The sequence below is a fragment of the Acomys russatus genome, chromosome 32 (assembly GCF_903995435.1).
Source record: "Acomys russatus chromosome 32, mAcoRus1.1, whole genome shotgun sequence".
NCBI classification, from domain to species: Eukaryota; Metazoa; Chordata; class Mammalia; order Rodentia; family Muridae; genus Acomys; species Acomys russatus.
The window spans coordinates 1,638,242-1,653,283 of record NC_067168.1 but is presented as its reverse complement, the minus strand read 5'-3'; the positions used below and the strand labels follow the sequence as shown (position 1 = coordinate 1,653,283).

The following is a 15,042-nucleotide window of genomic DNA, read 5'->3' as shown; positions in this document are numbered from 1 at the left end:
AAACTGGAACTTCATACAGGCATGGTAGCACATACCAGAATCCTAGCAGGAATCAGACAGTCAGAAGTGCAAGGGCATCCTCGGGTACACAGTAACCTTGGGGAGGGGGAAGCAGGGGAAGGGGAGGGGAGGGAGGAAATTCCCATCTCTTTTAGGCAAGGCACTCAATTTTATTTTATTTTTCACTTTAGACTTTTGAGGCATTCAGTTTTAATTAACAATAAATAAAATGTGTTCATGGAGCCCAGTCATACAAGAAAAATATTGGGCATACCCCAGAGTCCGCACACTGGAAGGCTCCAGCAAGCTGGGTGCTGACTACTCAGGTCCCTCTCCCCAGGACATCAAGTTCACTAAAAGCTTTTATCTCAGCTCCCAATGTCTGCTCTCAGGGGTAATCAGTTTAGGGGAAGCCAGGGCATCATCTCTAATTGCCTGATCACCAGGTGGAGGAACAAACACAGTCCAGGCAAATCTCAGAGGCACAGAAAGGAAATGCTTAGAAAGGGAGGAAGTGTGGCCTCAGGAGCCAGTCATACTTTTTTTTTTTTAATATTTTTATTTAATTTTAACTTACGTGTGTTGGTGTGAGGGTGTGAGATCTTGGAGTTACAGACAGTTGTGAGCTGCCATGTGGGTGGTAGGAATTGAACCCCGGGTCTTTTCAAAGAGCAGGCAGTGCTCTTAACACTGAGCCATCTCTCCAGCCCTGCCAATCATACTTTGAACAGGGCAAGAGAGCTGTCTTCTCAGGGGCTCAGGCTTTAACTGTTAAGCCCTGTTCTGTCTTTCAGGAGCTATAAAACCTAAGCTGTTTTACTTGGGAAATACATTATATGTGTGTGTTACGACCACATTTATATGTTAAAATAATTCTTTTTTATTTCATAGTGAATCTATAGATAAGAGACATTCCAAGGTAAGTCTCAAAAACAAAAGAAGGTAAATTCAATTGAAAAATCCCTAGCTGGGCAGACAGAGTAGCTCATTCATGCCTGTAATCACAGCACTCAGGGAGGCAGATACAGGCAGTTATCTGTGAGTTCGAGGCCAGTCTGATCTACAAAGAGAGTCTAGGACCGCCAAAGCTACACAGAGAAACCCTGTCTCCAAAATCAAAACAACAACAACAACATATGGCCCCACATATGGCCTGGAAAAATGGCTACGTGGTTTAGAGCCTATAACTGTTCCTATAAAGGACCCAACCTCAGTTTCCAGCACTCAGGTGGCTCACAACTGTCTGGAAACCCAGTTCCAGAGGACTTAACATCCTCTTCTGGCCTCTGTGGGAACATGCATACACTCACACAAGCAGACACACACATACACTAATATTTTCCCTTTAATGCTGGCACTCAGGAGGCAGAGGCAGGCAGATGTCTGAGTTCAAGGCCAGCCTGGTCAACAGAGTGAGTTCTAGAACACAAGGGGTATACAGATTCAAAAAACAAATGAAAAATCATGGGGTGGTAGTTTTTAATCCTAGTACTTGGGAAACAAAGGCAGGCAGATCATAGAGGCCATCCTGGTCCACAGAGTTCCAGAACAGCTAGGGCTACATAGAGAAACCATGTCTCAAAAATAATAAATAAACAAACAAATAAATAAAATCTTGCCAGGTGTGGTGGCTCATGCCTTTAATCCCAGCACTTGGAGGCAGAAGCATGCAACTTCTGTGAATTTAAGCCCAGCCTGCCTACATAGTAAGTTCAGGACAGTCAGATCTACATAGTAAGACCCTATCTGACAAATTTGAAAAAAAAAAAAAAATCACATAAAAGCCAGGGGGGGCAGGACACACTTTTAATCCCAGCATTTAGGAGGCAGAGACAGGCAGATTTCTGTTCATTTGAGGCCAGCCTGGTCTACATAGTGAGTTTCAGGCAAGCCAAGGCCACAGAGTAAGATCCTGACCCACAAAACAAAACACAGAAAGTGTAAGGGAACAGGTATGTGGCTGAGCACTTCCCTAGCATGCACAAGGCCTGAGCATCAGTCTCACAGAAAAGGAGAGAGAGGGCGGGGTGGAGGGTGAAATTAGTTATCATACTTTATGGACTGAATTAGTTCAGTTGTCCCTGGGAAGTCTCCCAGTTCCTCATCCAGCGGGAAGCCCCCCATTCAATGAATAAGATGGTCTATGAAGATGCTTGCTAAGAAAGTATGGACTAGATCAACCGATCTCAACCTGTGGATTGCAACCTCTTTGGGGGTCAAGCAACCCTTTCACAGGGGTCACCTAAGACAATTGGAAAACAGACATTTAGATTACAATTCATAACAGTAGCAAGATTACAGTTATGAGGTAGCAATGAAAATGATTTTATGCTTGGGGGGGGTCACCACAATATGAGGAACTGTATTAAAAGGTTCCAGCATTAGGAAGGTTGAGACCCACGGAACTAGAGAGTCCTAGAGTTTTATGCAGTAACTCGGGTGCACATTTAGCCAGTCTTGCACTTAGTTTTGCCTCTGCCTCCTTACAAAATAAAACTCAAAATGAGCTAGAGTGGTGCTCTGTCTCCAGGCTGTTAGGATCCAGTCATGGATGATGGGCTAGGGGCATAGCTCAGTGCATGGGACAGCACTTGCCTAGCATACGCCAGGCCTCGAGGTCAAGGCCCAAGAATGAAAGAGCGTATATTCCAAGGAGTGGAATAGCTGGGTCTTGAAGTCCTATTGCCAGTTTTCTAAGAAAGCGCCAGATAGATTTCCAAAGTGGCTGTACTAGTTTGCATTCCCACCAGCAATGAAGAAGTGTTCCTCTTTCTCCACATCCTCGCCAGCATGTGATGTCACTTGAATTTTTGATCTTAGCCATTCTAATGGGTATAAGATGGAATCTCAGAGTCATTTTGATTTGCATTTCTCTGATGACTGAAGACGTTGCGCATTTCTTTAAGTGTTTCTCAGCCTTTCGATATTCCTCTGTTGAGAATTCTCTGTTTGGTTCTGAGCCCCATTTCTCAATTGGGTTATTTGGTTTGGTGTTTTTTAATTTCTTGAGTTCTTTATATATTTTAGATATTAGACCTTCGTCAGATGTAGGGTTGGTGAAGATCTTTTCCCAGTCTGTAGGCTGTTGTTTTGTTCTGTTGACAGTGTCTCCTGCCTTACAGAAACTTCTCAGCCTCATGAGATCCCATTTATTAATTGTTGACCTTAAGGCTGGGGCTGTTGGTGTTCTGTTTAGGAAGCTGTCTCCTATGCCAATGTGTTCCAGGCTCTTCCCCCACTTTTTCTTCTAACCCATTCAGTGTCTCTGGTTTTATGTTGAGGTCTTTAATCCAGTTGGACTCTCCACCACACAACAAGGACATGTGCTCAACCATGTTCATAGCAGCCTTATTCATAATAGCCAGAACCTGGAAACAGCCTAAATGTCCCTCAGTTGAAGAATGGATAAAGAAACCGTGGTACATATACACCATGGAGTACTAATCAACTATTAAAAACAAGGGAATCCCGAAATTTGTGGACAAATGGATGGAACTAGAAACAATCATACTGAGTGAGTTAACCCAGAAGCAGAAAGACTCACATGGTATATACTCACTTATAATTGGGCACTATCCCAAAAGGCATGTCCCATGAAAGTCTTCACTTACCAGGAGACTGGGATAGATGTGAGGACATCCTACTGAGACTCTAGGTAAGAGAAATATAGGAGATGGGGAAATAGAAGGACCCAGAGGGTCCTAGAAACCTACAAGAAGAACATCATGATGGGTGGATCAGGGTCCAGGGGTGTCTGCTCAAACTATTGCACTAATCAAGGACAGTACAATAGTAAACATCTAACCCCTACTTTGATCTAGCCAATGGACAGGACATTCTCCACAGTTGTGTGGAGAGTGGGGACTGACTTTGACATGAACTCTGGTGCCCCATATTTGACCAATTCCCCTTGGTGGGGAGGCCTGGTGGCACTCAGAGAAGGAATAAGCAGGCTGCCAAGATAAGACTTGATAGGCTGTGACCATATAGTGGGGGATGAGGTCCCCTTTGGTCATAGACCTAGAGGAGGAGAATAGGGTGAAAGCCGGAGGGAGGGAGGATACAAGTGATGAGATAACAATTGAGTTGTAATCTGAATAAATTAATAAAATTTAAATTAAATTTAAAAAAAAGAAAGAGTGTAAAGCCAGCCATGGTGGCACACCTGTAATCCCAGCACTTGGGAGGCAGAGTAGGCGATTGCTGTGAGTTCGAGACCAGCCTGGTCTACAAAGTGAGTCTAGGACAGCCAAGGCTACACAGAAGAAGCCTGTCTCGAAAAACCAAAACAAAAAACAAACAAACAAAGAGTGTAGTCATGGTCCAATACACAGAAAAAAAAAATGGCTGACAAGTGAAATTAGTTATATAACTAAATGCTACCAATTAGAAGTCATGGGAACATCCATTTGCTATAGTGTAAAATATTCATGAAGGCCGGGCGTGGTGGTGCACGCCTTTAATCCCAGCACTCAGGAGGCAGAGGCAGGCGGATTGCTGTGAGTTCAAGGCCAGCCTGGTCTACAAAGCTAGTCCAGGACAGCCAAGGCTACACAGAAAAACTCTGTCTCGAAAAAAAAAAAATCATGAAGAAATTAGTTTCCATTTCCTTCAATTTCTAAGAACTCCACTCTTGCCTTAAACTAACCTGAGAAGTCAGAGACAGAGCAGCTACTAAACAGCCCTCCCCAGTTGTCTCAGAGCCAGGACAGAGGGCTGCCCGCTGCCACCGTCACAAGTGGGGTGTGGAAGTGTGGAAGGAATGGTGAGGAAGGAACAACACAGCCTTTCCCACTCACCACTCAGCCCTCCCGTCCTTTGTAAGCTTGTTCTGCAGGCTGGCCTGGAAGTCCCTCAGTAACCAAGGGCAATGCTGAACTTCTGACCCTCTGCCTCCATGCCTGAAGAAGCTATCAGGGCCCCTGGAACTGGAGTTATAGGTGGTTGTGAGCCACCATGTGGTGCTGGGAATCGAACCTGGGACCTCTGGATGCTCCTAACCTTGGAGTCATCTCTCTAATCCCTTACTAATAACAACCTAATAACTCTGAGTGCAATGGACATCACAGTGAATGAGACTAATTTCTTGTAGTGAGTGTACATCTGTGTGATGGCAGCACCGAAAAGAAACAGAAGAAAGGCAGAAAAGGTACAGGGGACAGGCAGGAAGAAGTGCTATTTGGAATGGGGTGTCATGTCAGTAAGAGGAGGGCTTCTCTAAGAAAAGTGAGAACAAGATGATTGCCAGTAAAGAATATTCCAGGCAACAGCTTACATGTCCCTTAGTTGAAAAATGGATAAAGAAGCTGTGGTACATTTACACTATGGAATACTACTCAGCTATTAAAATCAAGGAAATCCTGAAATTTGTGGACAAATGGATGGAACTAGAAATGATTATACTGAGTGAGTCAACCCAGAAGCAGAAAAACTCACATGGTATATACTCACTTATAATTGGGCACTATCCCAAAAGGCATGTCCCATGAAAGTCTTCACTTACCAGGGGATTGGGATAGATGCGAGGACATCCTACTGGGACTCTAGTTAAGAGAAGTATAGGAGATGGGGAAATAGAAGGACCCAGAGGGTCCTAGAAACCTACAAGAAGAACATCATGATGGGTGGATCTGCTCAAACTATTGCACTAACCAAGGACAATACAAGTAGTAAACACCAAACTCCTACTCTGATCTAGCCAATGGACAGGACATTCTCCACAGTTATGTAGAGAGTGGGGACTGATTCTGAGGAGGAGGGACTGAGGAGGAGGAGGAGGAGGAGAACTGAGGGTGATTCTGAAGTGTTTAGTCTGAGCTTCTACAAGAGTGAAATTTCTCTTCACCAACATGGGGAAAGCAGGTATCAGGAAAGGAAGTTAAAAGTTCCCAAAGATGGCTGCCCACTTCAAAATGCCCATGATTGTTCTAAAGCCAAGGCAACAGAATTAAGAAGCTGACCTTAGTTGGATATGGTGGCACACACCTTTAATCCCAGCACTCAGGAGGCAGGGGGTAGGCGGATATCTGTGAGATCAAGGCCAGCCTGGTCTACAAAGCGAGTCAAGACCAACCAAGGCTACACTGAAAAACAAAACAAGAAGAAGAAGAAGAAGAAGAAGAAGAAGAAGAAGAAGAAGAAGAAGAAGAAGAAGAAAAAGAAGAAGAAAAAGAAGAAGAAAAAGAAGAAGAAGAAGAAGAAGCTGACCTTAAATTCTACACAGAGACTCAAGGAACTCTGCACAGCCAAAATCTTCCTGGAGGCCTGACATGCTCTGTCTTCAAAACGCCATGGGTTCAATAACCTGGCCAAGATGCCACTACTGTAAAAACAGGCATATAGTGTGTAGAAGACTACACATCCAGACACAACCCCCCCCACACATTTATAATGGATTTCTTTTCAACAGAGGTGCCATATCATCCAAAGAGTCAAAACAGTCTTATAAACAAACAATGCTGGGGAAACCGAATATCCACATTTGAAGAGATAAAGTTAGAACCTATCCAACACCACACACAAAATTAATTTAAAATGAATCAAAAAATGAAAGGAGCAGTCAAAACTCTAGAATTCTTGGGTGTACAAAAACAAACAAACAAACAAACAACAACATAAACACAAATCTTCATGGTCTAAAATAAACAACGAACTTGCTAGTGTGGTAGCACTCATCTAAATTCTAGCACTTGGTAGGCCAAACCAGGGTTGTCACCAGTTCAAGGCCAGCCTAGGCTAGAGATTGAGACCTTGTCTCATAAAATCAAAACCAAAACAACGGCTAAGGAAATGGCTCAGCCAGCAGAGTACTGACTGTACAAACAGGAAGATCTGACTTGGGATCCTAACACACACCCTGGGGTGTGAAGAGCAGGTATATAATACTAATAGTCACCCTGGGGTGTAAAGAGCAGGTATGTAATCCTAACAGTCACCCTGGGGTGTGAAGAGTAGGTATGTGATCCTAACAGTCACCCTGGGGTGTGAAGAGCAGGTGTGTGTGATCCTAACAGTCACCCTGGGGTGTGAAGAGCAGGTGTGTGTGATCCTAACAGTGGGGTGTGAAGAGCAGGTGTGTGTGATCCTAACAGTCACACTGGGGTGTGAAGAGCAGATGTGGGATCCTAACAGCCACACTGGGGTGTGAAGAGCAGGTGTGTGATCCTAACAGCCACACTGGGGTGTGAAGAGCTGGTGTGTGATCCTAACAGCCACACTGGGGTGTGAAGAGCTGGTGTGTGATCCTAACAGCCACACTGGGGTGTGAAGAGCAGATGTGGGATCCTAACAGCCACACTGGGGTGTGAAGAGCGGGTGTGGGATCCTAACAGTCACACTGGGGTGTGAAGAGCAGGTGTGTGATCCTAACAGTCACATTGGGGTGTGAAGAGCAGATGTGGGATCCTAACAGCCACACTGGGGTGTGAAGAGCAGGTGTGTGATCCTAACAGCCACACTGGGGTGTGAAGAGCAGGTGTGTGATCCTAACAGCCACACTGGGGTGTGAAGAGCAGGTGTGCGATCCTAACAGCCACACTGGGGTGTGAAGAGCAGATGTGGGATCCTAACAGCCACACTGGGGTGTGAAGAGCTGGTGTGTGATCCTACCAGCCACACTGGGGTGTGAAGAGCTGGTGTGTGATCCTAACAGCCACACTGGGGTGTGACGAGCAGATGTGGGATCCTAATGCTTGAGATGGAGACGGAGGATCCCTGGGACTTACTGGCCAACCAATCCAGACAAGGAGCTCCAAGTTCAGCGAGAGACTGGGCTCAACAAAAGTAAGTTGGTCAAGCCTTAATACCAACACCTGGGAGGTAGAGGCAGGCCGAGCTCTGTGAGTTCAAGATCAGCTTGATCTACATAGTGAATTCCAGGCTAGCAAGAGCTACATAGTGAAACCCTCAATCTCAAAAACAAAAAGACAAATTTAAAAATAAATATGTATATAAATACACATATGTACATGTGTGCATAATTATATGCTATATGTAATATTAACATACATATCTGTCATATATAATTATAACACACACACATATATATTATTAAATTTGGTGGATAGTGTTGCAAGATGACAATATCGGCTTCTACACACATGTACGGGCCTGCACTCACACACATGTACGGGCCTGCACTCACACACATGTACAGGCCTGCACTCACACACATGTACGGGCCTGCACTCACACACATGTACAGGCCTGCACTCACACACATGTACAGGCCTGCACTCACACACATGTACGGGCCTGCACTCACACACATGTACGGGCCTGCACTCACACACATGTACGGCCTGCACTCACACACATGTACGGGCCTGCACTCACACACATGTACAGGCCTGCACTCACACACATGTACAGGCCTGCACTCACACAATGTAGGCCTGCACTCACACACATGTACGGGCCTGCACTCACACACATGTACAGGCCTGCACTCACACACATGTACAGGCCTGCACTCACACACATGTACAGGCCTGCACTCACACACATGTACGGGCCTGCACTCACACACATGTACGGGCCTGCACTCACACACATGTACGGGCCTGCACTCACACACATGTACAGGCCTGCACTCACACACATGCATACACTCTACACACATGTATGGGCCTGCACTCACACACATGTACGGGCCTGCACTCACACACATGTACAGGCCTGCACTCACACACATGCATACACTCTACACACACAAGTCAGAAATAAGTAAACAAAAAAATTAAGACAGGTTATTGAAAGGAAACAGAGGATGGGGTGAGGGGAGGGAAAGAGACCAAGGTAAAATAAGAAAGCAGTTCTCATCAGGCTATGTTCAGCATTGCTGGATGCCTTTTCTTCAGTTTTTCCTTCCTTTCTTTTTCTTTTTCTTTCTTTTTTCTTTTTTTTGTTTTTTTTTTTTTGTTTTGTTTTGTTTTGTTTTTTTCGAGACAGGGTTTCTCTGTGTAGCCTTGGCTGTCCTAGAACTCATTCTTTAGACCTCGAATTTTACAGAGATCCGCTTGCCTCTGCCTCCCCGGTGCTGGAAGTAAAGGCATGCGCCACAGCGGCCCAGGGCTTGTTTTCCTTTCTTTTTGCTGGTGTTATTTATTTTTTGAGACAGGGTCTTACGCAGGCAAGGCTGGTCTCAAGCTCACTATGTAGCGAAGGCTGAACTTGAACCTGGATCCTCCTCCCTCCACCTTCCCATGCTGTTTTCACTCTACAGAAAGCTTTAAAGAAACGATTACAAAATGCCTCCCATTTCCCTCGGCCAGCTGAGCTAACACCTACCGCAGAACAGCTGTTAGCCTGTGCAGATACTCCAGACGCAAAGGCCAGGGGGCTGCCGAGAAGCCGCAAGATCTACATTTCAGACCTGGCTTTTCAAATTGGCAGCTAGCTACTGGGCCAGAGACCCGATCTTGGTAAAGTGACCAAAATGTGTCACTGTATCAATTCTACCTCCGGTAGGGTGACGACGCTAAGACCGGCTGACGGGCTGCGTTCTCTAAATGACAAGAAACGAGAGAGCCCTTTTTCGCCTTCAAGCAAGGGGACTCTACAGACTTTATAGTCAAAACCCAAACGTGGGAAGGGGGAGGGGACCTACCTCTCCTCCCCCTAGTTATGGGGACTCTGGGACCTAACCTGAGATAACCTTGGACTCTAGCCCCTGGAACTCCAGGGAACTAGCATCCCTTCGGAAGATCCGTTGTCTCATGCTGGGGGCGGGAGGTGGGGGGGCCCGGCTCTCTTCCCCGAAACCTAAAGCGTTTAGGACTCAGTGCACTCACCGAGTTTGGCGCTCTGTTTCCGTGCTGTCCCCCCAAGGTGTTGCGTCCCTGCAGTGCTAGATTCCCAAGATGCTGCGTCCCCTACGTTCTCTATCCCTTAGGCGCTCCCTTCCGAATGGAGCTTGGGACCCCAAACGACTGGCCTTTTCTGAGTGCTTGGCGGTATTTTCCGTCCGGCCCCACATCACTTCCCGTGGAGAAGAGCGCGGTGGGGGCGGTCCCTGCGCGGCCGCCACCTCCGCCTCCTGTCACCTGCCTACAGGACCCCAGCCACAGAAGCGACCGCTCCCACGCTTGGCACGGAACAGGTTTCCTTGCCCTGTTCTGTAAAGTTGCGGGAAGCACGGGAGGTGGTTTTTGATAGAGACCAAGAGTGCCATTCACAAAAAGGTCAAACCGCCCCGGGATCTGGGCGAGGCGCGGTGTGCCCTGGTGACTCCAAAGGTCTGCCCTAAAAGCCTTTTCCTGGCTGTGCATCCTCCCTGGGCACAGCCTGAGCATAGCCCGGGCATGGCCCCGGGGGTTCTTGGCTTTGACAGTGAGAGAAATATGGTAAGATTCCAGCAGGAGAAAATAAACGCCATTCTGGGAGGGAATGCCTAGTAGAGTCTATGCGCTCACAGTATAATCTGGACTAGTCACCCTGAAGTCCTAAAAAACTGTAGGGGCAGTTTAAGGCACAGTAAGAAGGAAATTATGGGGTGACAACATACTAAGACCCTCCAGGGTCCAGAGCATCCTGTGATCCTCTGCTGCCTCCTAGCGGCGTCCTCTCAGTGTCCAGGGTTTTTTTTTGTTTGTTTGTTGTTTGTTTGTTTTTGCTTTTTTGGGGGGGGGGTTTGTTTTGTTTTGTTTTGTTTTTGCAAGCAGTCTGGGGATACATTTAGGCAAATCCACCCAAAGTTTGGCTCTGAGTTTTCCACAGAGGCCTCTTTCTGGGCCTGCCCGCTTGTGCTTTCAGCATTCCACTTCCAAGACAACAAGCGAAAAGTTGGGAAGTCCGAGTTCAACTACACCCTCCCACTCACCCCTCAAGTCTGCAGCTGCCGAGGACTGCATCCCAGTGAAGTCAGTCTCTCAACTATGTCCAAGGAGCTTTCTGGAGATCACTATTACTGGAGTCACCCCCAATAAACTCACTGGGTTCACCAAGCTGGACGTGAACTGAATCTTTTTTTTTTTTTTTTTAATCATTTCCTCTCTATCTGGGGTGAACAGAAATAGATTCACCAAGCCAGGCGCGGTAGCACATGCCTTTAATGCCAGCACTCAGGAGGCAGAGGCAGGCAGATCGCTGTGAGTTCGAGGCCAGCCTGGTCTACAAAGTGAGTCCAGGACAGCCAAGGCTACACAGAGAAAACCTTGTCTCAAAAAAAAAAAAATAAATAAACAAACAAAAAACCAAAATAAAACAAAACAAAAAAGCCAGATCCCACGGGACTACAGTAACAGATGGTTGTGAGCTACCAGCTGGGTGCTGGGAATTGAACTCTGGTCTTCTGAAGGAGCAGCCATCTCAACTGCAGAGATGTACGTGCAGCTAAGCCACCTTAACTGCAGAGCCATCTCTCCAGCCCAGAAGCACACACTAAGCTGCTAAACATACTAAATTAATTATGCAGGAGGAAATTGCTGCCCTGTCCTGATAAGATATAAAATAGCAAATAAATAAGTGAAGGTTAAGGTGAGACATCTTGGGGCTGGAGAGGCGGCTCAGCACTTAGGAGCACACGTTGCCCTTGCAGAGGCCCCACACGGCAGCTCACAGCCATCTGTAACTCCAGCTCCACCAGGCAACGTTGGCCTCCACAGGAAGCATACACAATGATAAATAACTACAAAGTATTTTTTTAAGACAGGCCTGGTGTTGCACTGCTTTAGTCCCAGCACTGGGAGGCAGAGCAGGCAGATTGCTCTGAGTTCGAGGCCAGCCTGGTCTACAATTGAGTCCAGGACAGCTAGGGCTACACAGAGAAAACCTGTCTTGAAAAAAAAAAAAGAAAAAACAAAACAAAAAAAGAAAACTGAGGTTGGACTGCTTAGAGCTTGAGGCCAGCCTGGTCTACATAGTGAATTCTTGCCCCAAAACAAACCAATAAAAAACTACTTTTATAAATAATTTAATACCAAGAAGAGACTTGATACCCTATGAGCATATAAAGGGGGAGGAAATCCCCCTCAGTCATAGTCATAGGGGAGGGGAGTAAGGGGAAAATGGGAGGGAGGGAGGAATAGGAGGATACAGATGGGATAACCATTGAGATGTAACAAGAATAAATTAATTTTTTAAAATGTGAAAAAATAAATAAATAACTTAAATCCTATACCCATGATTTATTTACTTAAAACACACCTAAGTTTTTGCTAGATTAATACTCCATGTATGACTTCATTAGAACTCTAAGCAATGCCTACAATTTCAGTTCACGCAGAATTAGCTCCTCTTTTCTTCTGGTTCCTGCAACAGTTTGGCCTTTTCTTTTAATTCCTTCTGATCTCTGGAATATTGTTCAAATATTGGCTGATAAATATACATTCCTCCAGCAACTCCAAGGACAGCAGCAAAAAGCAGTTGTGGAAGAGTCAATCTCCCAAGCATTGCTGCAGCAGGTAGCACCCAGTCTTGGGGGCCTGTGCTCCACGGGCAGCAAATCTCTTCAGATCTGTTTCCAAGAAAAAGGGAGCACTTAGTACAGCAGCCTTTTATTTTTACATTTTTTTAATACTTTATTTAATTTTATTTTATGTGCATTGGTGTGAGGGTATCAGAACCCTTGGGACTGGGGTTACAGACAGTTGTGAGCTGCCATGTGGGTGCGGGGACCGCACAACTGCCCTTTAAAAGATTTATTACTAGGCTGGGCGTGTGTGGTGCACGCCTTAAATCCCAGCAGTTGGAAGGCAGAGGCGGGTAGATCTCTGAGTTTAAGGCCAGCCTGGTCTACAGAGCCAGTTCCAGGACAGCCAAGGCTACACAGAGAAACCCTATCTGGAAACAAGCAAATAAAAGATTTATTACTACTTTGCTCTGGCATGAACGTTTTTGTAATATTTAAGAATCACTAATAAATACAAATACACAGGCACTACAGGATAGCAAATAGGCTTATTATGGAATATTTTCTAAAATGTCAATAGTTTAAAATCATATTTTATATTAAAACTTGTAATTCCTCCAGATGGCAGAGTATTCCTAGCGCCTGGGTGCAGCAAGAGGACCAGGAACGCAAGGCCACCCTTTGGCTGCACTGCCACTTTGAGACCAGGCTGGATTCCATTACAGTTCTCAAACAAAATGCAAAACAAAAACCTTAAAAAGGACCCTGCAGGGAGTGAGTTAAGAGGGTGGTGTGAGACAAACCTAAATCCTCTCCTCCAGCAAGATGCCCCCAGTGAGGTGCTTTCTTTATCTGCCTGTTTGTTCAGGTTCTCTGAAGTAGGGGGACTGCTCTAGAGACTGCAACTCCTCCTTCACCTTCCAAGTGCTCTGAACATAGCCATGTTAGTCTGGTAACTTTTTTTGTTTTGTTTTTTGTTTTTTATGAGACAGGGTCTCTCTGTGTAGCCTTGGCTGTCCTGGACTCGTTTTGTAGACCAGGCTGGCCTCTGAACTCACAGCGATCCATCTGCTTCTGCTTCCTGAGTGCTGGGATTAAAGGCGTGCGCCACCACGCCCCGCTCACTCTGCTTTTTTTTTTTTTTTTTTCCCCGAGACAGGGTTTCTCTGTGTAGCCTTGGCCATCCTGGACTCACTTTGTAGACCAGGCTGGCCTCGAACTCACAGCGATCCGCCTGCCTCTGCCTCCGAGTGCTGGGATTAAAGGCGTGCGCCACCACGCCCAGCTCACTCTGCTTTTCTTAATCACCAACACCTGATCCAGATGCTGAGGTGATTGACAAGCAGCACTATTTTCTATAAAGTGCTAGGTCCGTTTGTGAGTTTCCACTATTTTCAGTTGTTGGAATGAGAAGCAAAGGCTCCATTCTATTTTTCTAAAAAAAAAAAAAAAAAAAAAAAGCATGCAAAAAGATCTATATTGGATGCCACGTGTCTGTGACACCATGCACACCTGGTGCTCTCAGAGGCAGGGAGCCAGTATGTGGATGCTGGGAATCAAACCAGGGTATTCCGCAAGTGCAGTCAGTGCTTTTAACCACTAAACCATTTCTCCAGCCCCCACCAACTAAAAAAAAAAAAAAAAAAAAACCCAAAACACTTTAATGCCTTGATTGCTGGGCATGGTTGCACACGCCTTTGATCCCAGCACTCATGGGGCAGAAACAGGAGTTGGAGGGCAGCCTGATTTACAGGGCGAGTTCCAGGCTGGCCAGGGTTATATAATGAGGCCTTTTACACAGATAAATAGGTGAGGCCGAGTGTGCTGGTTCACGCACTAAATCCCAACACTCCAGGGACAGGAGGATCAAAGCCAGCCTAATCTGCATAGTGAGATCAACTAAAGAAAATAAGCAAACTGATGAGAAAGTAGATACTTAGGAATAGAGAAATCCCTTGGGGCAGTGAAAAACAGATTAATAATAAAAATTCATTGACTTTATAACTTCCTCCTGTCACTGTAAGGACCGTGATGAGGGCTGGAGAGATGGCGCAGCGGTTAAGAGCACTGGTTGCTCTTCCAGAGGTCCTGAGTTCAATTCCCAGCAACCACATGGTGGCTCACAACCATCTATAATGTGACCTAATGCGCACTGTATACATATAAATAATTTTTTTAAAAAAATCGTGATGAGCCGGGCGTGGTGGCGCACGCCTTTAATCCCAGCACTCGGGAGGCAGAGGCAGGCGGATCGCTGTGAGTTCGAGGCCAGCCTGGTCTACAAAGTGAGTCCAGGATGGCCAAGGCTACACAGAGAAACCCTGTCTCGAAAAACCAAAATAAAATAAAATAAAATAAAAATAAAAATCGTGATGAAACTGTTCCCACCAGAGGACGCGGCAGTGGGATGAGCAAAATGGTCACCCGGAAGCAGGTTCTCAGCGCTACACTGGCTCCCTCTGATCTGTTACCTCCGAGCGCCTCCTCAGCGGACGCCGCGTGAGACGCCGGGCGCAGTAAAGCACCCAAGTCTTTACTTTCGTCTTTTCCAGCACTGAACTGCAGTCCGGTAGATCTGCTCAGGCACCACCGGGAGACTCAGCCGCTTCCGGCACCACTTCCGGCTGTGGTGGCACTGGAGTTGCGAAGCGACGGCGGCTTGCGGGGCCCAATCTTAGTGACACGCGTCCGCC

At 46.2% G+C, this 15,042-nt stretch overlaps 2 protein-coding genes across 2 annotated transcripts in view; both read right to left on the bottom strand.

The window, feature by feature from the left end:
* Positions 1 to 10,001, bottom strand: part of Rab27a (RAB27A, member RAS oncogene family) — a 61,162-nt gene extending 51,161 nt beyond the window's left edge. Inside the window, exon 1 of the mRNA XM_051140211.1 lies at positions 9,792 to 10,001. The gene's annotated coding sequence lies outside the window, so the exon portion shown is untranslated. The remainder of the gene's footprint in view (positions 1 to 9,791) is intronic.
* Positions 10,002 to 12,118: 2,117 nt separating this feature from the next.
* On the bottom strand, positions 12,119 to 14,967 carry Pigbos1 (PIGB opposite strand 1). Its single transcript, XM_051140643.1, has 2 exons — positions 14,821 to 14,967; positions 12,119 to 12,454 (listed from the first exon to the last, which is right to left on the bottom strand). Exon 2 carries the CDS (start codon positions 12,388 to 12,390, stop codon positions 12,226 to 12,228), a length of 165 nt encoding a protein of 54 aa, XP_050996600.1. The 5' UTR covers positions 12,391 to 12,454; positions 14,821 to 14,967; the 3' UTR covers positions 12,119 to 12,225.
* Positions 14,968 to 15,042: the final 75 nt, after the last annotated feature.